The 23378-nt window shown below is 49.6% G+C and overlaps 1 protein-coding gene across 1 annotated transcript; it reads left to right on the top strand.

Annotated features, from left to right (window-relative positions):
- Positions 1-9211: 9211 nt before the first annotated feature.
- Positions 9212-20283, top strand: Pdcd1 (programmed cell death 1). The gene is given in 5 exon segments (XM_008829169.1): positions 9212-9287; positions 17890-18252; positions 18541-18705; positions 19472-19506; positions 20053-20283. Coding segments are annotated over 5 exon segments (870 nt in total).
- Positions 20284-23378: the final 3095 nt, after the last annotated feature.

Below are 23378 nucleotides of genomic sequence, written 5' to 3'. Positions count from 1 at the left end.
TGGCCCAATCTCTTACCTCTGGCCTTCCTCCAGGCAAGATGCACCCCTTATAAAGTGAGGTTTACCTATTATGAAATTATGTTTGGAAGGCCACCTCCCCTGTTAGCCCACCTAAGGGACCCCATTATTGAAGAGACTACAAACAAATGTCTTTTAAAGTATCTCTAGTCTTTCCAACAAGTCCAGTTCATTTTAACGTCCGAGGTGTATTCCCAGTTCTCTGCTCCTCTGGGTCCTGCCTTTTGCTCTAACCTTGAGATCTGGTGTACGTCAAAACATTCCAGAAAGGATTGACTCCTTCTTGGAGGGGGGCCTCACACTGTCATCCTATTTCGACCACCACAAAAGTCGATGGAATTCCTGCCTGGATTCATCACTCTCGTATCAAGCCTGCCTTGGACTCAGACCATGGATGGACCACCTGACTGGACCAGATCCTCTCAAGCTAAAACTGTCTCACAAATAAGATTCTTGTTTGCCTGTATAGTTCCTGTTATGATGGAAAGACCTATTACTTTCACTTTGCTCTGACCTCCTTCCATACTGGAAGGATTCTGGCACAGGTTAACTGGACATGAGGTTCTAACAGCCTCTACAACTTAGGACTGATCTCACAAGACTCTTAAATCTTCCTATTAATCCTAGAAAGAATTTCATGAAAGGACACATGAAAGGAGGTTCATTTGGTTCATAGGAGTCAGCCATGTCATTTTAGGACTGCCTATAGATGTTCTAGACTAAGAGGAATAAGTTTTTGTGTTTTGGAGAACAGAACCCAGAAATTGAAAGCAATGGCCCATATAACCCAAAGATTTATCAAGATGTGGACAGAAAAAAATGAATTGTTTTGCCCATACCAGAAGTGTGTTAGTTTTACTACTTATGTGGGGGCTCTAAGGATACCACCTTTCTCTCTCTGGATAGAACCAGAGAACAACTGCTCTAATCTCAAAAAGGGAAATCCTATGTTTCCAGGTAAACACCCTGTCTACCACATTCGAAGAACTGAATTTACATGGGGAATAAGAATCTGGATAAAAGAACATGATCCAGGAGCTTTAACATTCAAAAAAAAGAACTTCCATTGGCCCAATAGCTAAATTAGACAAACCCCTGTTACATTTCTGCCTCTCCTGATTCCCTGGGTATAGAAGATCCATCCAGCCATAGGCCCAAAATAACAAGTCTTTATACCCCCTACAACTGACCCATGGCCCCCCTTGAGGGAGACCTCCTTCTGAGAAGGCCCCTTTGGCATCCGACCTTTTCCAGAGAATACATAGCCTCTTAAACTACCCTCAGCCTGATTTGGCACAAGATTGTTGGCTCTGTTTAAAGACCTGACCACCTTACTATGTCAGACTGAGGGCAGAAATTCCAATAATTAAGTCCTCTGACAAGTCAGCTTGCCCGCACTTAAAAAACTACCATCACACTGAGGGATGTAACTGGAAATACACCCTGCCTAGTTACATCTGATTATTCCCTCTCTAGTTCCCCCATTCAGCCTCCTTCTCTAACACTAACTCTTGATTCACAGGTATATTTTGTCCCAAGTGGAACCTGGTTTGCTTGCTCCACAGGTCTCACTTGTTGTATAACTTCAGAACGTCTGAATGAAAACCCAGTCTTATGTGTAGTTGTTTATGTCCTTTCCCAGATATTTGCATATGCTGGACCTGATGGAGCCTTTCTTTTGCTTCCCTTTGGGCCACCACACTGCCAGTATGAGCAAGCTGCCCCACAACTTCTAGTTCAATGTTAGAAGGAATAGATGTAGCAGGATCTGCTGCTTTAAGTACAGCAGCCCTAGTCCAGGGACAGGTTAGTCTCCAAAACATGAGCCAGCAGATAGATGTGGATATTAGACACCTCCAATTTTCTATCAATACTCTCCACACCCAGGTAGAGTCCCTGGCTGAGGCAGTTTTCCAAAACCCACGAGGTTTGGACCTGGTCTTCATGTCAGTGGGGGGGAAGGAGAGGCGAGGCTTGTTGCTTCTATGCCAACCAGTCAGGGGTCATCAAGGAGACCTTACAAAAGGTCTGAGAAAATCTAGAGAGGAAATAAGAAGAATGGCAGCTACGTAGCTCCTGGTACCATAAACTACTTGACTGGAACCCTTGACTTACAGCTCTGCTCACTGACTTAGCTGGCCTTCTGTTCCTCTTCCCGATAGATCAGGCAGTGCGGCCCTGTATAACAAACAGCCTCTTAAACTTTATAAAACAGAAAATTGCTTCAAGTAAGCCAATGATCCTCAGAACTCAATATTTGCCTCTCAACCAAGATCAGGGATCTGAAGATCCCCAAAAAGAAATAGGGGCATAAAGTAGCAAATGGCCTGGTTTGTGCTGTAGCAGAAGTGACTCCATCTTGCCTTTGACTCAGTTTGTTTTTGCCATATTTCCCATACTTCGGCATGCTTCCTGGCTACTAATATCCTTCAGACAACTGCATGATGTCCATGGCCTTTCCATGGCCCTGACCATAGTACAGAAAAGTAATTCCAAAATGTAAAATGTAAACATATCTCAGTTTATAGCTAAAATACCTACTTTAGCATGACCTCCATCTGTTCTAAACTGTTACTGTGCTTTTTGCTGTTTTTCCTTTATAAACTCAGTACCCCTCTGTACTGAGAGATTTTCTTTTTTTTTTTTTTTTTGATATTTTCAAGACAGAGTCTCCCTGTAGCCCCAGCTGGTCTGAAACTCGCTCTGTAGACCAGGCTAGCCTCGAACTCACAGAGATCCACCTGCTTCCCCCCCCTGGGTGCTGGGACTAAAGGGATGCCCCAACCCCCCTGGGTTTTTTTTTTTTTTTTTTTTTTGAGACATGGTCTCCCTGTAGCCCCAGCTAACCTGGAAATCCCTTCATAGACCAGGCTGTCCTTGAACTCACAGAGATCCACCTGCTTCCACCTCCTGAGTGCTGGGACTAAAGGCATGTGAGACAGAGTCTCCCTGTAGCCCCAGCTGGTCTGAAACTCGCTCTGTAGACCAGGCTAGCCTCGAACTCACAGAGATCCACCTGCCTCTGCCTCTGCCTCTGCCTCCCAAGTGCTGGGATTAAAGGCATGCACCACCACACCCGGCCTTGTACTAAGGTTTTCAAAGGCAAGCCACTCTCAATTACATGCTAATCAATAAAAGACCTCATTCCCTTTTAATTGGCTTATGCATGTGGTGGTGATCTGTAACTCTCTTGCCTGGGTATATGACACTTGCAGCCATCAGCTGAGAAAAGGTGTCTGTCCACACATCCACCTTGGGCCTGTCTGTGTAGTTCTGCAGTGCAGGCTGAGAGCTGTGCTCACTCATATCCCAAGGAAGCATCCCACATCTAAGTGCCAGTCAGTCAGCGGCTTTGACAACAGCATGGTCTCTATGGCAACTGGCATGTCTCACAGAACCAGGGAAATAGAAAAGCTTGCAGTTTTACCCCAGTTGAGACCACCAACCACACCATGTGTGTGAGCTCACATCCAGCATCATTCCACACATGTAAATGTTCATGTTCACTTTCACCAGCAGGAAGTCTCAGAGACACAGTCCTGTGACCTACTCTTTTCAGTGCACAGAATATCATAAGCAGTATCCTGTTCACGCTCTGGCTTAAGCTGAGCTGTGAGTCACTGACCTTGTCTTTGTCTTCAGACAGCTGAATATGTCTTTACCAACAAAAGGAAACAGTGATGCACACCTTTAATCCCAGTACTCGGAAGGCAGAGGCAAGTGAATCTCTGTCAATTCAAGGCCAGCCTGGTTCACATAGTGAGTGCCAGGTCAACTTGGGCTACAAGGAGACCCCATCTCAAAAAGACCAAAAAAAATAAGTAAAAATTTTTTTAAAGGAAGAGAATGTTAGGAATCGCCACCACTGCAATTTTTCTATAGGTCTTTTTATTTAAACTTTTGTTGATGCTGCCATTTCCTGATTTCTGAAAAAGGGCCTCACAGTATGACCCAGGCTGACACTAAACCTGTGATCCTTCTACCTCAGCTCTCCACCCTTCATGCAAGGATAAGAGGCATGCGCCACCTTTGAACTTTTTATTGGTAAGAAATGCCAAACATTTGCATTAAAATATCTGAATCATAAATGCACAGTTTATGGGACTGGAGAGATGACTCAACAGCTAAGAGCACTTGCTGCACTTGCAGAGGTCCCAAGTTCAATGTCCAGCACCCACATGGCAGCTCACAACCATCTGAAACTACAGTTTCCAGGGAATCCAACATCCTCTTCTGGTCTCTGAGGGCACTAAGCACACAAATGGTATGCGTGCATACATGCAAACACTCATACAGATAACATAAAGTTAAAATTTAAAAAAATCTTAAAAATAAATGCCCAATTTCACAAATATTTATAAAGTATTAGAGCAGAATTCCCCTTCATCACCCCAGAGCTCTAACTGGCTTCTTCTCAGTTACTGCTCCCCTTCAGAACCCCCCAGCACATACCCTCCCTGACCTTATATATACATATTTTGAGCTGTACCTTTGGCTTTATACCTCAGAGGCATCCCTGGACACCACCCTTCATAGCTGCTGCTTTTGAACTTTCTATAAATGGAATTTCATGTGTATGTCTGGCTTCCCTCACCTTTTCTGTCTCTTAGGGGAAAGGGTTGCTTGGAGGCATGCAGACCAGTCCCCCAAGGCCCAGGGGTTCCTGACTCCTTCCACACCATCCTCCTACCCTGGCCAGTTTCAATAACCTGTAGGCTGGCTACCTCTCCTGGTTTGTGGGCCCCAGAGGCACAGCTTGACTCTGAGATAGTGCTGACCACCATGGCAAGACCCTGTGGGTGGCAGCACCAGTCACGAATGTCAGAGGGAAGGAGTATATCACTTCAATGGTCCTCAGACCAGGGCAGAATTCTCCTAGTGCTCAGCACAGGACACAGAGGTACCCAGCATCCCAAGCCTCTGCCCATAGGCCAATTTATGGCCCCCAGGCCCACTAGCCAGACCCCAAAGACTACAACCAACCAGCTGAGAAGTCAATCAACCCTACATATTCTCCACATCTGTACCAGAAAAAAAAATGAATAGAAACTGTGCTAGCTACAAGTAAGCCTCATGCCTGGGTCCAACCCTGGTGTTATACCCAAGGTGAATATGGGGAGCCATCCTCAGCATACTTCAATGGTGTTAGCCCTCAGAGGACCAGCTTTGAGAGCAAGGTATGGGTAGGAGTCCTTTCCTGAGACCTGAACAACCTCCCTAGAGATGGCTCCCAATGGACTGGGGTAGGAGACAGACCACAGAGAAAAATCATCATAAAAGAGTCAGGTCCACTTTTGGCACCGTCATCCACTTGGCAGGATGGCTGAGCCTTCCCCCTGCCCCGGCTCCTGGACCTGTTTGCCCCCTTCAGTCCTCTACAGTCAAGTAGCTATCACCTCTTCTACCCTTCCTAGGGGTCCCTGTGCTCACAGGGCCAGCTGGGTGTCCACCTCAGGCCAGCCTGCCTTCGGGGCCTTAGTGGGGCGCTACTGCAACCACCTGAGTAACCAGCAAGGACCCAAATTATGCCTTCCATGTTAGTGTAACAAGACTGGAAGGCATTCCTACACACAACACAAACACACACAGAGCACACATACACTGCAAACACATATGCAACACACACAAAGTCACATTAGAAATTTAAATATATGTGTACATTTAAACCACTAACCACACTCTGGAAAGTTTAGAGAAAATGAAGCTGGGGATAGAAATCACCTATTTTAAGGAACAAGTAAGTACATGATAAAGTGTGGAAATGCCTCACTTTTTTTTTTAATTTGGATCTTAAATTGGGCAGATAAATTAGCAGCTCTTCCTTTAGCTTCTGGGAAATGTTTCAATACAGGACAGAACAGAGAGTTTTTATTTGCAAACACTATTAACCATTTCCTGTTCCAACCTCAGAAATAGCTGTGAATCAGCCTGTGGCCTGGGCTGCGGGGCCCCGTGCCCCTGTGAGACCTCACTCTGCCCAGTGGGCCCCAGTGGGCTTTAGGTCTGGGTGCTCACTACCCCTCTGCCTCCCGCCTCCCTTGCAGTTGTTTCAAAATGATCCTTCTGTTTTCTGAACTTCCTGTCCCTGTCCCGGTCCCCATCTGGATGGAAACTTCTCATTGTCTCCAGAACTCGGGGATCCCCTCTCCCCAGCTTTCCATATGCTCTGCCTCTTGTGTCATAATCTTGAGACCAACACCGTGGAAACTAATGCTTCTCTGACCTGCTCAAGAGGGGAGGCCCCAGGGGACTTGTGAGGACCTGTCCCAGGAAAGCTGCTAGTGACCACTAAGCCATACCTCTGTTGGCTTCCTTCCCAGCTCACTTCCTAAGCATGTCCCCAGGAGTCCAGCAAGAAGCAGATGCAGGTCCTGGCTCCCCAAACAGAAATGCAGGCCACCATGACAACCTCACATCCAATGACTACACTTGTGCAGGGATAACTAGTGGTCACACCCAGATCTACACAAGAATGTCTCCAGTAGCTCTGTCCATGATCCCCACCAATTGAATCTCCCCACAGGTACCTCAGCAGGGAGCCTATCCACACCACCAGCCCTGGATCAGCACCCAAAGGGTCAGACCAGAGAACTGATACAGCTGAAGGATGCTCCAGGGAAGGATGACCCATAGCAAGCCAGACCAATGGGCATTAACTGTACCGCGTTGCGTAGGCAGCCAGCACAGTGGAATAATGTATGTAATGAAGAATAGCATGAGTGTTGTGATTGGGGGTGTGTATTTAAGGATAGTATACCTGCTGGGTATTACATGTATTGGGGCGTAATGTGTGTGTGGAATTATGGGTATTGGGGAATAGCATGTGTCTTGGGGATTGTGCGTGTATTGGGAGATCATGTGTATTGAGAAATCACATGTGCATTGGGAAACCACATGTATATTGGGGAACCACATGTGTTTTGGGGGACTATCTGTGTATTGGGGGACCACATGTGTGTTGGTGAACCACAAGCATATTGAGAGACCATATGTGTATGGGGGGGGTCTCATGTGCATTGGGGGACAGCATGTATTTTGTGGAATGAGTATGTGTTTGGGGATAGCCTGTGTATTTGGAATTTTGGGTTTGGAGGAAGATAAGTATGTGTGTTGAAGGTGGTATGCTTTGTGGGGAAGGTGTGATAAGAAGTCAGTAGTACAAGCTGGGGTGTGGGCCCAGCAGTCCCTTTCCAGGCTTGGTCCCAGAATCCTGCTGCTCCATACCCAGTACTACTTTTTCCTTCCCTCCTTCTGCCTCCTCGCAGGCTATGGGACCCTCAAGGCTCAGATCTTAGACCCTCTCTGGTAAACACTCCCCCTCAAGGGAGCTACAATGGCTGTTGGCACAGGGAAACCAAGCAGTGCTACCCCAGCCTTTCTCCTCACCCCACTGCTAAGGAAGAAAAAGGAAGGAGAGGGGAAGGGGGGGCTGAAGATAGGAAGGAAGAGAGTACAGCAGGAGGGAAGGGAGTGGGGCAGGAAGGCGTCCCCTCCCTCTCCATGAAGAGGTGTCCCAGTACATGGAGGCCTGGGGTAATGAGGAGACCTCCAGGGGCGGAGCTCCTACTTGACAGCTCACTACTCTGGGCCCAAGATCCCTCCTGCTCCCTCTCCAGTCCTGATGCACAGCTCTGTCCCTATAGAGTGCAGAGCCTCAGAATCCCACAAGAAAGCTCTAGATAAAGGATCAGAACAAGGCTGGGATCCATCCAGGATCTGCTTAGGCCACAAATGGCCAACACCTTACTGCCCAGCCCAGTTGGGGGGCAAATGGGGTGTTAATCTGAGCATACTTGGGGGCCATAGGGTGTCAGGAAGCTTTGTAGTGTGCCAGGCCTGATGGGGGTATGCCCCCTCGCCCCTGCCCGCAGGCCCAATGCTGAGACTGGGGGCGGCCAGTCTGTGCCTTGTATCTCACCTCACACTCTGATGCTCTTTTTCCATCGATGTACATGGTAAGGAAGTAACATTTCCTTCCCCACTAAGTGGGTGCCTCTGAGTTGGGGTGGCTTCAGCAGCTACCAGATGGTTTCCAGTCCTGCTGGTTATTTCAGACTGGTGAGACCCACACATCTCATCGCTAATATCAGCAGTTTCGTTTTTCCTATTTTCCGTTCACCGTGATAAAACAGAGCAGAGTGGTGAAATATCGAAGCTCCCCACAAATCAGGGGTACGGACTAGGCTGTCACAGGTCTGCCCACCCCGGCCCGACGAACAAAGTAGGGGGCTGGGCAGGCAGAGGGCAGGATGGGCGCCCACTACCTAGAGACTGAGGAGGGTTGACCTGGAAAGACCCAAAAACTGTGACCACCCCAGCCTGGTGTCAAGTTTGTCTGAAAAGAGAAAATGGCCCAAGACCCAGGACAGCAGGACCAGCAAACCCAAGACTACTGAGGAGGCAGAAAAGACAGTGCTCTAAACAGGTGGGTCAGTGCCTCGGAGGAAAGAAAAGGCAGGAGAGAAAACCAGACCAGGCCCAAGGGTTTTCTGGCGCTAATCGGGTGGCTGTGGGGGGGGGAATCATCTTTCCTGGGTCCCAGGAGGGGCCCACTACAGCCCCTCCAGGCCTCCTTTTAACCCTCAGGCTGAGCAGGTGGGGGTGGCTGGGCACTTGCTCCCCAAAAGTCAGGGCTGGACAGGCACTCAAAGGGCTCAGAGTCTCACCTGCCAGAGCAGGACAGGGTCCAGCCCACCATCACTGAAACCAGAGACCAGAACCAAAGAAAGCACCCACCCTCCAAAGACACAGGAGGGCTGACCCCAGTCTCCATCTCCCTCAGCCTCAGGCGCTAAGGAATCAGGAGATATGGATAGAAAGGACCAAAACCGCCCACAAGAGGGGCCTGAGATGGACAGGACCCCACAGTGGGGCAGGGGCAGGAGGAACTTGTATCTTTTCCCTACTCTTCCCCAACTTCCTCATCTCCCACCTACTCCCCATGCCCTCCTCTGGCATAAGTCCCTCCCACCTACCTCTCCCCCTTCCTTACCCCTTCTTTTATGTCCTCCCCCACCCCTCCGTTCGCCTGTCTCTGTGAAGGTGGAGGAAGAGGGGGTGGGGACCAAGAACAGCTTCCCTCCCTCTAACATGATCTGGGACAGTTTCCTTTCCACTACTGACAACTCTGCCTGAGCAGCCGAAGAGGAAGACACAGCAGCAGTTGAAAGAAGATTGGCCAGGTGCTCTGGGCATGTGGGTCCCTAAAGTGCCCTGGCCACTCACTTGGGCTGTGCTGCAGCTGAGCTGGTGGCCAGGGTGGCTTCAAGGTACATGGCTCCTGGGGATGCAAGGTCAGGATTGGTGACTGTGTCAGGGCTTAAAGGAACCTTTGCCCTCAGTCCCTGTCACTGGGAGGGGGTGGGGGTGGGGTGCTTGGAACACCAGTTGCCCCAGGTGCCCAGCTTGGCACTTTCTCAGTCCTAGCTTTAACAGGTGAGGGGCCCTTCAGGGCTCTGAGTCCATTCCCTCCTTACCCTTGGGCAGGCTGGACATTCATCCTGTCTTAGCTGGTCTCCATGTCTTTCTCTGTAGGGCAAAGGATAAAGGATAGGTCTTACCAGAGCCCTGGCCTTGACCACTCTGGCCCTGCTTCACTGTTCTGTCAGGCGTAGGTATCCCCCTCCCTCCTCTGTGTTTTCCCATGCTTGGAGCCAGCCCTATACATGGCTGGCCACTGACTAGATTACTGAAGATGTTCCTCTAATACACCAAGGGTGCAATCAGCTATGTTCCCTCATGGGCACAGTTTCTCCAGCTTGAATCTCTGGAGGAATTCAGGGTTCATACCCCTGGTTCACAGAATCCACAGTGGACTCTGGAAAGGGTGAAGTTAAGGGGTACAGCAACTCTTTCCAAACTCTACACAATGGAAAATGGGTTCCCAGTGCTCTTCATCCCCCAACCCCTTCCCTCTACTCTCTGGGCTGAGCCCACTTGCACTGGGAACCCAGGGCCAGAGGAAGGAGGTTCCCCAGTTCTTCGCCCAGGGTGGAGAAAGAGGTCACCCAGCTCCTGGGCCACAGTCATTCCTGCAGAGCATGGAGGAGTGACCCAGACAAGCTTATATGCCTTGGCTGCCCTAATACGTCTTTTACCTGTACTGATGCCCCCTTACCTGAAGGACCCTCTGTCACTTCCGTCCTAGCCCCTTCACTGTCATTATGAGTGGGGACTGGGTTCTCACCACCTCAGCCGCTCTCCCAGGGTTCAGGCCAACTCTGGTTGACAGCATCTTAGCCAGGTCTGCTGTCCCTTCATGCTGGTCTTGCTGTCAAGACTGGATGGAGGAAACAGACCTGAAAATGGTGATCCCACCAGGCCCTGTAGGTGTGTCCCCTGGGGGACCTTATCAGGAATACCTAGGGAGCAAGGGCAGCAGTACGTGTCATCAGAGAGGAGGAACTGAGGCATATGGAGGCCATGACTCACACTGGTGGCCTGCCACGCTAGGCATGTCCCTGAGCTCAGCTTCATGATGAAGTAAAGGGGTGGATTTATGCAGGTATACTCTAGTTTGTGCTTGGGCAAGTGTCTCAAAAGTGGTGTGCCTATTTCTGTACCTCAGCACAGAACACCTCACAAGGTCAGTGCCCAGCCTCTTGGCTGCAGTAGACCTCAGTCCAGGACATCTCTTCTTCTTCCCTGACTGATCCTCTTCTTATTCCAGTTGTTCTCACAGGCAATCCCTTTCCCCATGCCCCAACCCCAACAGTGATTCCCTAGTAACTAAGGTGAGGAAGATTCTAGCTTTGAAATGAATTGTTTCATGATTTGGTTAAAGCTGCCATTTTGGGTGGGCATGGTGCACATGCCTTTAATCCTAGCACTCAGGAGGCAGAGGCGGGCAGATCTCCATGAGATCGAGGTCAATTTGGTCTACGTGCACATAGCCAGTCCCAGGTCAGCTGGGACTGTAGGGAGACCCTGTCTCAAAACACGGGAAAAAAGAGCTGCCATTTTTACCAGGCATTGTGGAACAAGGCCAACCTGAACCACCTCTCCAGACCCTGTCAGAAAAAGCCAAAAATCAATATACAAAGCTACCACACCACCAGTGAATGTGATGACCTTTGGTGAGCAACACAGCCCCTTTGCCGTTCTCACCTATAATTTGGGGATAATAATGCCTGTCTGACAGGTAATGAGATCTAATTAGACCATTTATGAAAGCTGTCAAGCACATCCCAGAACACATTTCTTCAGGTCCAAATTGCTTTTTTTTCAGTCTATAATTTTTGAAAAATATCACAGTTTAAAAGCATTACAGAGACCCTCTCCAGAATGACTAGATGATTGTAGTGTGTGTGTGTGTGTGTGTGTGTGTGTGTGTGTGTGTGTGTGTGCGAGTGTGTGTGTGTTTATATATATTTGAATTTTGGGGGATTTTTTTAAAGGATTTTTTTTTACATTTATTTATTAGCTAATTTCTTCTTTCGTTAGCTTGGCCAGATTGTTGCCACTAAGCACCACAGCAGGGCTTGGGGGAGGGGTGGGATAGAAGGCAGAAAGCTTCATCTCAGTCTTGAAGTTCTGGAGCTGGAAGTCATGATGAAGGTCCTCAGTTCCTATGGACCAGTGTGTTTTAGGCTCTCTTCCTGCCTCTGGGTTTGCTGGCAACCTCTGGGTTCCTTGGAGCCTAGAAGCATCCTCCACCTCTGCCCTCACCCTCAGGCATCAGTCAGTGCCTATAATTCCTCTTTCTACATAGACACCAATCCTAGTAGGTAAGACCCAGCCTACTCCAAGCTAATCTCATCGCTACCCACTGCTCCTAACAAGGCCCAGTCCTGGGTTCTGGGGTATAGATTCCAAAGTGAGATTAAGAAAAGTTCAACCCACACCTGCGGTCTCTTCATATCATGGACTCTCTGAACCACTGAGCATCAGCTACAGATGCTAAAAAGCCCTTCAGTCCTCAGCCCCAGCCAGGTCCCCTGGGGACACTTCCCACCTGGATACAGCCAGAGCTCTGATATCATGCTCCTGGCTGACTGTCTTCTCCCTGGCTGGGCCCTGGTGAAGGATATGGCTTTGGCTGTGTGTCGGGAGCTGCACTCTACCTCCCCTCTGGCTTGATCAGTCTATGCCCATGGGAATCCAGGTTAAAGATGTGGAGCACCATCTGGGGCATCTCACATCCTCTTAAGGCCAAGGTCCTGATGATCCTTCTAGGAACACTTCAGAGAACCTCATGGTGAGGATGTTCCTCTCAGTGGACATAGAGAACACTATCCATTTGTGATGAATAAGGGACCAATGGAGCTGTTGAGGGCCCCCACAGCTCAACGCACCATGACTTTATCCTCCCAACTAGATCTTGCCTAAATAAGGTGTTGGGTGGCACTGTGTGGTCATGATATGGCTCAGCCCACAGGAGCCTGTGCTCTGCAGTGAGCTTTCCTCATGGCCCTCCATGCTCAAGCTCTGCCTGAAAGGACTCTCCCTGTCAACTTCCCAATGCTGCCCAGGACATGCACTTATCCGTCAACCTGCCTCCCTATATGAATCCAAGAGCAAGCATAGGGAAATCTAGAACCATGTGGAAATAACCCCAGAAGGCTTTTGTCATCTCTGAATTGTACCTTCCATGAAGAACTTTTTGCAGGCTAAGAGGACCAGGAGGCAGTAGCATAGCTCAGTCCCTTTTCCACTCTTCTAAATGAACACCACAGACTGGATGATTTATGAAGAATAAGGTTTAATCAACTGGGGGCTTTGAAAGCTAGGAGTTTGAGGTCAAGAGATAGCCTCCAGGGGCTGGAGAGATGGCTTAGCGGTTAAGAGCACTGACTGCTCTTGCAGAGGACCCGGGTTCGATTCCCAGCACCCACATGGCGGCTACAAATTGTCCTTAACTCCAGTTCCAGGGGAATCCAACGCCCTCTTCTGACCTCCGCGGCATTGCACAACATGGGCGCACTCACATATATGCAGGCAATACACTCATACACATAAAGTAAAAATAATAAATAAAATATAAAAAAGAGATAGCCTCCAATGGGGCCTTCTTCCAGTGAGGAGACTACAGAGTCCCAGAGTGGTTCAGAGTATCCCAGGGAGGGACAGGGTAAGTGTGCCAGAAAGCACTCAGTCTTGCAGCTCAGACTCTCCCTCCACAGCCAGTGATACAAGGGTCTGTGTGTGGGTACCTAGTCATTCCAGAACTCTCTCCCTGTACCTTGAGCATTTGGCTTTGGGAATAGTATTGCTGTGGACAGACATTCACTGATGGCTCCCAGATAGGTTTGGCAAGGATGGGATTAAACATAAGGAAGTCAAGTGATCACCATCAGCACCCCTCACACTGAAACTTCAGGGCCAGGAATCCTGGGACAGACTGGGTAGAGGAAAGAGATTGTTTACACCACATTCTGGCCCCTGTGCCTCAACCAGACTGGGAGACATAGGGTGACCTCAGCTGGAATGGCTCAGGTGCACTCCAAAGTGGATCTCAACTAGTCCCAGGTTCCCAGATCCTGGCTGGAAACTCACAGGGTCGGAAAGTGATCTAAACAGGGAAAACAGCCCAAGCCCCTTCATTAGACTGTACACTGCCAAGTAAAAAGCAGTCCTGTCTGCCAGTTTTTATAAATGAGGAAATTTGTGCGTGCATGTTTGTGTATGCACATGCATGTGTATGTATATAGAGGCCGGAGGTTATTGCTGGGTATCTTCAACAATCATTCTCCACGTTACTTTTTGAGGTAGAGTATCTCTCCAAACCTAGAGTTGCTGATTCAGCTAACATAGCTTGCCAATAGGCCCCAGGGATCCTCCTGTCTCTGCCTCCCCAGTGTTGTGATTATAGACATGTACCACCACACTTGGCTTATGTGGGTGCTAGAAATCAGTCTCAGGCCCTTATGCTTACTGGGCCAACTGAGCCAACTTTCCAACCCCATGGCATTTGTGTGAGTGTGGGTGTGGGCATCCACAGGTTCTCATGCCCGTGTGTATGTGTGTGTATGTGTATGTGTATGTGTGTGTATGTGTATGTGTGTATGTGTATGTGTGTATATGTATGTGTGTATGTGTATGTGTGTATGTATGTATGTGTGTATGTATGTGTGTATGTATGTATGTGTATGTGTGTATGTGTGTGTATGTGTATGTGTATGTGTGTATGTGTATGTGTGTGTATGTGTGTATGTGTATGTGTGTGTATGTGTGTATGTGTATGTGTGTGTATGTGTTTGAAGGCCAGAGGAAGACATCAGGTATCCTGCTCTATCACATTCTACCTTGTTTTCTTGAGGCAGGGTCTCTCACTGAATCTCGAACTTGTGTTTATCATCTGGGATGGCTGGCTATAAGGCTCCAAAAATTCTCCTGCCTCTGCTTCCTATGACACTAGGGTTACAGACACATGTTGTCATACCTGTCTTTTACATGGGTGCTAGGGATCCAAACTCAGAGCTTCATGCTTGTGCAACAAATGCTCTTACCCACTGAACTCTTTCCCTAGCCCTCCATCCTCCCACACTGGACCATGAAATTTTTAATTATGCAAACAGCATCAGGACAGTCACAGTACAGGGACATAGGGAAATACTGGTCTGCTGTACCCACAAGTCAGCACTCTCTCTGCACCCACAGCTCTTCTCTACCCACCACTTCTGCATATCTCGGAAGTGTATGCTTTTATCATAGCTTGATAGCACGTGCCTATAATTCCAGACCTTGGGAGGTGGAAAAAGAATTGTGAGTCCAAGGCCAGCCTCAACTACTTAACCAATTCCTTTATTTTTAAAAAAAATCAGCCTCATGTAGTCTAACCACAGTGACTTTTCATCCTCATCCTCCTATGTTGTCCCCACAGACATCTACAGTCTGAAAGGGAGACTCAGAGGTGCTGTCCAGGGTCTCACTGCAGGATTAGTCTATCTATCTATCTATCTGTCTGTCTGTCTATCATTATCTATCTATCATCTATCTATCATCACCTGCCTGTCTATCTAGTCAGAAGTGCAGGGAGCCTGAATTGCTGGGCTGCTTGGTGCTGAACCCACCCAGCCCCCATCACACCCAAGAAGGTGCTCCCAACCCAATTCCCAACAACTCTTCCAGATGCCTATGCACTCCTTGCTCCATCTGGGCGGACTGAATGCCTATTGTTATCCTCCCTGTGGTCTTCCTGTCTGGTGGCCTCCAGAGATAGATGCTCCCTAGCCAAAGCCTAGCTCCTCCTACACATACTGGAAGCTGAGCAGTGATCTCTAGGCCTGCCACAAGCACACTGGGGGAAGGCACATCCAAGTTTTGTAGAGGTATGCTTAGAGAGGATTAGCCCAGGAGGTAGCAATGAGGCTGGGGGGCACAGACCAAGCAGAGGCCACCCTGAGGAAGGAGAAAGGGACCCAGGAACCACCTGGACCTAGACAGGACTAGGCCAAGGCCTGGAACAGGCAGAGACAGAGATCCACAGGAGGACAAAAGCCTGGGAAACCAAGGGTCTCACAAGCAGAACAATAAAGAGCCAGTGAGCAACAAGTGACTCAAATTGTCATACATTCAGGCCCAGATGAGGGCTGCAATCAAAGGACAGATAAGGAGAGACCTCAGAGTCCATCATCAAATGTCCACCCAGGAGCTCACATGGTGCAACCTGGGAGCTAGCCTTGAGAGGAAAGGTGGCAGGTGACTCCCTGAGGACTCACCATGGTCCCAAGGCCTGGTAGACAGGGGCCTATCAGGGAAGACAATAGAAGAGAACTGGACAGAGGGGTGCCTGTGAGTAGTGCGCCCACAAACCACAGGTGCCTCTGAACAGGAATACCTTTCACAGAAAGAAGAAGGAGGCAGTGCCCTTTGGCTCTCTGGGAGATTTTCTGATCTTCCTGACTGAAGCTTACCTGGGGTACTTGTGAAAAATCTCTAGGTTTACAGTTCCAAGGAGGAAGACCACAAATAAGAAAGACTACACTAATGGTCAGCCCAGGGTGGGGTGGGGAAGCTTGTCTACTTCTGCCAAATCTGAGTTCAACCTTGCTGTATATAATTGCTGAAAACTTTCTTCAAAAGGGTTTGTCTTTTCTTGAGCAAATGTTTAAAGAAGAGACCCATTGACAACATCATAGCATGACAGGCTAGCTGTGTGTGGTTCAGGCACAATCATAAGCCAAGGAAAGGGTATAATGCAGCCCCGTGGTATTTGTATTGCTCCTGAGGAGGAACAGAACAGTCACCCTTGCTGAGAAGTGAAGACTGCACCCACACTGGTGGCCCTGAACCTGGCCCCTCCAGAGTTCCCTGATAGCTGCTGGTCCTCCTTTCCTGTGTAGAACTCATGGACCACTACTCACTTTGCCCAGAGCCACAGGGTTGAGGCTTCACCACCTCTCCATAGAGTCTAGGGACCCCAGCCTTTGAGAGGACTCCAGGGACATGCCCACCCTCAAGTCCAGGTATCACTTGATCAGATCTGCAGGATCTGGCCCTGTTCATCCATCATCCATGGATAGCTGGGAAGAGCAAAGAGAACAAGCAGCAGCCCTGCTTCCTCCCAGGTAGACGTGGAGGCCATCTCTAGGTAGGGTTATGTGGGGGGGAGGGGCCTCAGGATCTTCCCCTGCTGAAACTGCCCCCCTCATTGCAGACGCTATCTAGCCCCTCTTCTTAACCTCTCACTCCCAATTGCTCCTCTTCTGAGCCCATGGGAAGCCTTGGTTGTTGCAATGCAGCCTTACTCTTTGTCACCCTGGGAGAGAATCATGTCCAGCAAGTATAGTCAAATGCTACATGTTGGAGACAGGGGCGTGTTTGGGGTACAGTGCTCTGGGCCATGTGAATGGATAGAATTTATTTGCTATGTGACCACTCAACCTGTGGGAGGGAAGGGCAGAGGGATGGAAGGTACAAGACTAGGAACCTAGCCCTGCTCTGCACTGACCTTTTCTCCACAAGTCCCAGGTGCCAACTGATGATATAGGCAATGGGTAAAAGGAGCTGGCAGCACATCCAAAGCTGAGACCAGAGCAACTTCAAGCCTGTACTATATGTCTCTGAGCCTATTTTCTATGTGCAAATCAGTCTTTCCTGGGTAAAATTCAGCATGTGTGTGCTCAACAAGGCTATCTTTCCTGGACCTTGGGACTTCTATCACTACATCCTTGACTGAGGAGGCAGATGAGACAGGGTTTGCTAGGAAGATCTGGAAGTCCCCTTTGTGCTGCATGCAGGTAACCCTAACAAAGCCCTGGCAGTCATATCTTCCAGTACATCTTTGCCTTGGGGAGCCTGGGGCCATGGGAGCCTCTGCTTCTGTCCATTTGAGGGACAATGACCTAGCAAGACTCTGGAGGCTCCTCACTGTGATCTCTGAGCCAGCTTGTCTGGCTGGAAGATGTAGCTGCCCCACAGGACCTGTTGCTTATGGCAGGTCTGTCAAGCTGGGTTGTTGCCCTGGGCCATGGCACAGGCTGGGCCCCAAACCTACCAAAAAATCCCACTCCCTCCAAGCCTGTGAAAGTCCTCACACTCCAGCCCAGCATCCTGCTGACCCTGAAGGCAAGACAAGGACAGCTAATGCAAGGGCCAGTGTTGGACCATGCAGATCAGTTCTGGGACACCTTGCACAGGAGTGGGAAACTAGAACCATCTAGAAAAATCTCGAGGTTTCAAAGGTCATAAATAAGCATGCTAGGTAGAGCCTCCAGCCTCTGGGCTCAATAACGTCCAAGGATAAGCCCTCTGTGAGGGCTAGCACATATCCACAGCTTGTAAGAAACTACAGGCTCCAGGTAGGAGCACTGCCTAGGAGATTCCAGCCTGAGTGGGTTTGAGAGAACCATTCCCAGGAAACTCTAGAACATAGCAAGAGAGGGTGCACAAGCCCATTCCTCACAGCTGTTTTTTTCTCATTTATCTCAGAGGTCCACAATGGGCCCTGGAGGCCCCTGACCTTCTCACCAGCCCAGCTCACAGTGCCAGAGGGGACAAATGCTACCTTCACCTGCAGCCTCTCCAACTAGTCCGAGGACCTTACACTGAACTGGTACCGCCTGAGCCCCAGCAACCAAACTGAAAAACAGGCTGCCTTCTTCAAGGGTCTCAGCCAGCCCGAACGGGATGCCCGCTTCCAGATCACACAACTACCCAATGGGTATGAATTCCACATGAACATCCTCACCACACAACGCAATGACAGTGGCATCTACCTCTGCGGAGCCATCTCCCTGCCCCCCAGGACAACCCAGATCAAGGAGAGCCCTGGAGCAGAGCTCCTAGTGACAGGTGAGGCCAGGATGGCCTGAGCGGGAGGCCCCTCCTGCCCAGGGACCTGCTAGGGTCCCAACCAGAGCTCTGCCTGGAGCTTCCAGGACCCTGCCTCTGTCTCTGTGGAAACCCTCCAGCCTCAGTTGCCCATTTATCTTTAGAGAGGGCAGAACATAGGGAAGCATGGTGACTGATCATGACCCATCTGAGACAGATAGCCCTTGGGCCTTGAAAAGGGCAGGGTGGATGCCCCCAAGGAAAATACACTATGGGTGTCCTTGAACCCTGTCCTTTCTGGCCCTGTAGAGAGAGTCTTGGAGCCCCCCACAGCACACCCCAGTCCTTCACCCAGGCCAGCAGGTCAGTTTCAAGGCTTGGTCATTGGTATCCTGAGCGTCCTAGTGGGTATCCCTGTGTTGCTTCTGCTGCTGGTCCGGTTCCTGGATGCCTTCTGTTCAACAGACATGTCAGGTAAGGCTTGTCATAGCCCTTTCCCTGTCCCAACAAAAACAGAGCTCCGGGCCTTGAGCATAATCCTGTGGGTCATCCTCTACCCCCTCTGCCTCCCTCCCTTACTCTACTACCTGCTGTCCCCCAGAGCCCCTGACTACCATGAAATCTTGCAGTCACTATACCTCACACACACTCTGATCACCACGAGGGCCTGTGATCACCACACTTCACACACTGATATCCACAAAGGTCTGTCTCATCACACCTCACACACTCTGACCACTACAAGAGCCTGTGGCCACCACACCCACAGCTGTCTCCAGGCTGCTGGTTTCACTAAATCACTGGTAACAGTGGCCATTTCTGTGGCTGGAAGGGCTAAGTGAGGCTTCCTTAAGGCCCTGTCAAGAAGTAACTATGCCTACACTGACATTTCCAGGAGCCCCTTTACCTAAGTCTGATCATCAGCCAGCCAGGAGGGACACTTGTAGCATCTCTGACTTTGTGCCTTCCATGTGTTATACTGTACCAAGAAAGAGGACACAGATTATCTGTCCCTATGACAGACCCACACAATCATTCAACTGAGAACTCCCACTTACTACATGAGGATGGTATGAGCAGGAATGGAAAACCTGCCCCCCACCAGGGATTAGATCTCTTCAGGGCCTGAAACCCCAGGATAGCTCCCCAGCCCCACCTCCAGGCAGATACTCTCCCTCCACCAGGGAGGATGACTCAGCAGCTACCCATCCACCCTGAGTCAAAGTGTGTTTCTCTGCAGAGGCCAGAGGAGCTGGATGCAAGGAGCAGCCCCTGGTGAGTCTGGGTCCTCTTCGTGAATGATCCATCACAATCTGTCCCCAGGGCTGGGTACAGGCAAAAGGGCTGTTGGCCATGGGGTCTGCAACTTGGGGACTCAAGCCTACCCCCAAGCTTAAACTTCTTACCAGAACCCCAGAGTCACAACCAGCTGCTCTGCCCACCAGCCAGTCCCAGAATATATAGCCTTGCCATGTGCTGGCCTGTGAGACCACAGCATGGCAGTGTAATCACTGTTTATCCTATGCTGGGCAGGGACAAGGTAGAAAAGTCACATTTTAGAATCCTAAAGCTGCAAGAATGCCAGGGACAGTTTAGAGGTGGAAACAGCAGGAATGAGGGGTTGCATCCTGAATCTCAAAAAGGGCAGTTGGGGGATGGGGTAGCTGTTAGCGCCCAGCTTCAGTGGCTGGAGTACACTTGCTATAAGAAGAACCCCAAATCCAGTGACAGGCTCCACAGAATGGAATCCCAGGATGGTTGAGGTTGTGGGGACAAATATAACTCCACTTCTGACTCCTCCTTCCTCTCTCCCTGAAAAAGGAGGACTCCTCAGCAGTACCTATCTTTAGTGTGGCCTATGAGGAACTGGACTTCCAGGGACGAGAAAGGACTCCAGAGCCTCCTGCGCCCTGTGTACATACAGAGTATGCCACCATCGTCTTTGCTGATGGGCTAGGTGCCTTATCCTCAGGACGTAGGGGCTCAGCTGATGGCCCTCAAGGTCCCCAGCCCCCAAGGCATGAGGATGGACACTGCTCTTGGCCCCTATGACCAGCTTCTTCAGCACAGGTCAGTTTCTCCTTCAGGTCGAGTGTGCAGACTCCCAGGGGCTGAGCCATCTGGAATGACATCCCAGTGCCTGTGCCAGCCCCACCAAGGCATGGCACTATTGAGTGACACTTCTTAATGTTCACCACAAGCTTGGAACAGCAGACATCACTGTCCTGTGCATAGCTGCCTTGTCACAAGGCACAGAGTTGGCCTGAGTCCGAGTCTCCTGAATCCTGCTGCTAGGCACTGCCAGGGATTCAAGTCACTGTGGCCCATGGTCTCTAGGGCTCCTGTGCCTGGAGATGGGGGACTTGATTGGAGACTGCTTTGGAGTAACCCTGTGAGGCACCCTCCCCTAACAAGAAGCTCCAGGTACACGGTGGACACAGAACCAGAAGCTGTTCGTGAGGGACACTCAAGTGGGACATCCATAGGCTGGGGGACCAAGGGGTCATGAGCTACCCTCTGACCTTGAGAAGTTTCAGTGAAGGCTAGAAAAGCTCCTGGTTTCAGGGAACCAGAGCAGCATGAGCATTTGCCAGGCAAACTCTGCAAGAGTCCCCTCTACCCTTCTGTGTGCCCAGGGAGCACCTCAGCCTTTTCTACAGCAGGGAAACTGAGACAATAATAGAAATAGGCAGAGTTAGAGGCCCACCCACACCTCCAGTGAAGCACTTGACTCTCTCCCTGCTCTCCCCTAAGAGATGCGAGAACAGTGTCCCATGTCAGCAGCAAGGAAGAGAAAGGAGACTCAACTTTGACCCATCCTAGCTGTGGCCATCATAAACAGGATGGTGGGCAGTAATGCAGGTGTTGGAGTCTCCTCATTCATCCTCTCCTGGAATCTAGTTTTGGCTCCCATTCACAGTATAGGGTTCTGGGTGGCCAAAGGGTACAAGTGCTCACTGAGCACTTCAGACAACCAAAGTAGCAAGAGCCTGGCTGACCAGTAGGTACCCATATGGTCAGGACTCAGGAGCCCCTTCCCTTTGGTTCTAGACTATTATAATTAAATGATGATAAAAACCGTATGAAGTCCTGTTTTGATCCTGGGGGAAACAGAGGAGAAGAGCTCTGGGTTAAGGCTGAGGCTCCAGGTAAAATTGAGCAAGTGGCCCTCCTGAGGCCTGGCTTGAGTCGGCCCTTACCATCACTGTCTGAGAAACACACAGTCCTCTCCAGCTATCACCCCCACATTTACACATGACCTCCCAGGTGTGAAAGGTCTTCCTCTGCAGGTATGAGGATAAAGGCATGCTCCCCACCCCAGGCCTTCCCAAGGTCCCACAGCTATAGATCCCAAGCCCCAGTCCAGCAGCAAAGTGCCCTGGGTTGCTGTGTCCCCCATCTATGTATCCTTCAAGGCAGGTTGGTGCCTTGTGTGGAGGACCGTCTCAGTAGGGTAGGTGGGCTACATCTGGCTATGAGAAAGACACTTGTGGGTCCCTCCCCAATGCACAGAGGAGGATGTTTCAGAAGAGACACACTTGGTCCCAGCCAATCACCATACTGGGCTCTTGACTGTTGGCCCACAGGGAAGGGGACGATCCCTCTCCCTAACCCCTACCTGAGGGATAGTGGACCTGACCCAAGGCCCTTGAGTGCTGCAGTTGCCACCCATTCCCCAGCCCTTTGAGTACCTCCTGAGTTCACTGCCCTCCCTCTATACTGGGCAAAGGAGAAGGAGCAACCACATCCCAGACAGTGTCAGAGGTAAAGTGCCCAGGGTAAGCCAAGGTGCTAGAAAAATCCATAGGTACCACAAAAAGAAACCTGGTTTCCTGGCAGATAGGAGAGAGATAGCAGCTTCTCCAGTGTTCAAGAAGTGTCATTCAACAGTGACAGGGACAGAGTACTAGCCTACTCCCTTGGCCACAGCTGCAGATTGAGGCATCACTTAGAAGCAAGATGACTAGAGGAGAAGCAAGGTGCAGACTCGCCTTACCACAAGAAGGGTTCTGCTCACAGCGACTGCATACCACAGACATGGCAGTTCTTCCCACTTGATCTATAAGCACAGCATCATCCTGTTAAAACCCTCCCCATTGGAACTATAATGTTATGTTGGAAAGCGGGTAAGGAAGCAGTCAGGTTAACTATGAAGGAAGAGTGAAAAGAGGTACATTGCTTGGGGTGGGGACAGCAAGAGCAGCCACTTGCTGAGCCAGGTGAGTACTTCCTAAAGGTGCTAGGGCATGGCAGTCTCTTGGACAGGACCCAGACTCCTGCCACATGCAGCTCACTTGCACACTCCCAAACCGGGCAGACGGTGCGAGAAGGAAACCTGGGAGCATGTGGAAGTAAGGGCATGATCCCAAACAGCATAGATGCCAGGCAAATAGCTATTAAAGAATTTCAGTCAAGAAACAATTCGGAGTAAGATGGACACACTCACCTGTCAAAGCGGAAGGCAAAACAAAACCCTAACATATCATAAAACCTTAAAATATCATAAGCAAACTGAGGTAAAACACCTGCACTGTCACACCAAGATCTGAATATAAACCATATAAAGATCTAAAAATTGGAAAGAAGAAAATTCAAAATATAATGGAAAAGTTGGTGGGAGATATAACCAGCAGCTCACCAAAATCTGTGCATGTACACACATGTATGTCTGTTTATACATGTGTGCAGATACAGTATGTGTTCGTGCATGTGCTGTATGTTTACATGTATGTGTGTTTACATGTATCTGTACATATGTACATATGTGTATACAGTGTGTAAGCATGAATCTGCATTCCATGTATGTGTGTACATGTATGTGCACCCATGTATATGTCTCTATATGTGTAGGCACATTCAGTGTGCATGTACATGGGTCTGTTGTGTACATGCATATATATATATATATATATATATATATCTTAAGCAGTAAAAGGACATTCAATTTTACTCATAATGACAAAAATATAGTTAAAACCACACCTGCCAGACACAAAGCAAGGACAGCTTGGCTGGGCTGTAAAGATCAGTCCCTCCTTCCTGTCTAAGGAGGAAGCTCCAAGCAGGACAGGATGGGCACTGATTTGCAGCACTCACCCTTTGCCCAGCTGTCCCCTGTGGAAATACCTCTAGAACCAATGAGACAC

Source organism: Nannospalax galili, unplaced genomic scaffold (assembly GCF_000622305.1).
Source record: "Nannospalax galili isolate Female #2095 unplaced genomic scaffold, S.galili_v1.0 scaffold453, whole genome shotgun sequence".
In the NCBI taxonomy this organism is placed as follows: Eukaryota; Metazoa; Chordata; class Mammalia; order Rodentia; family Spalacidae; genus Nannospalax; species Nannospalax galili.
The sequence above is the reverse complement of the archived record's forward strand: the minus strand, read 5'-3'. Positions and strand labels throughout refer to the sequence as shown.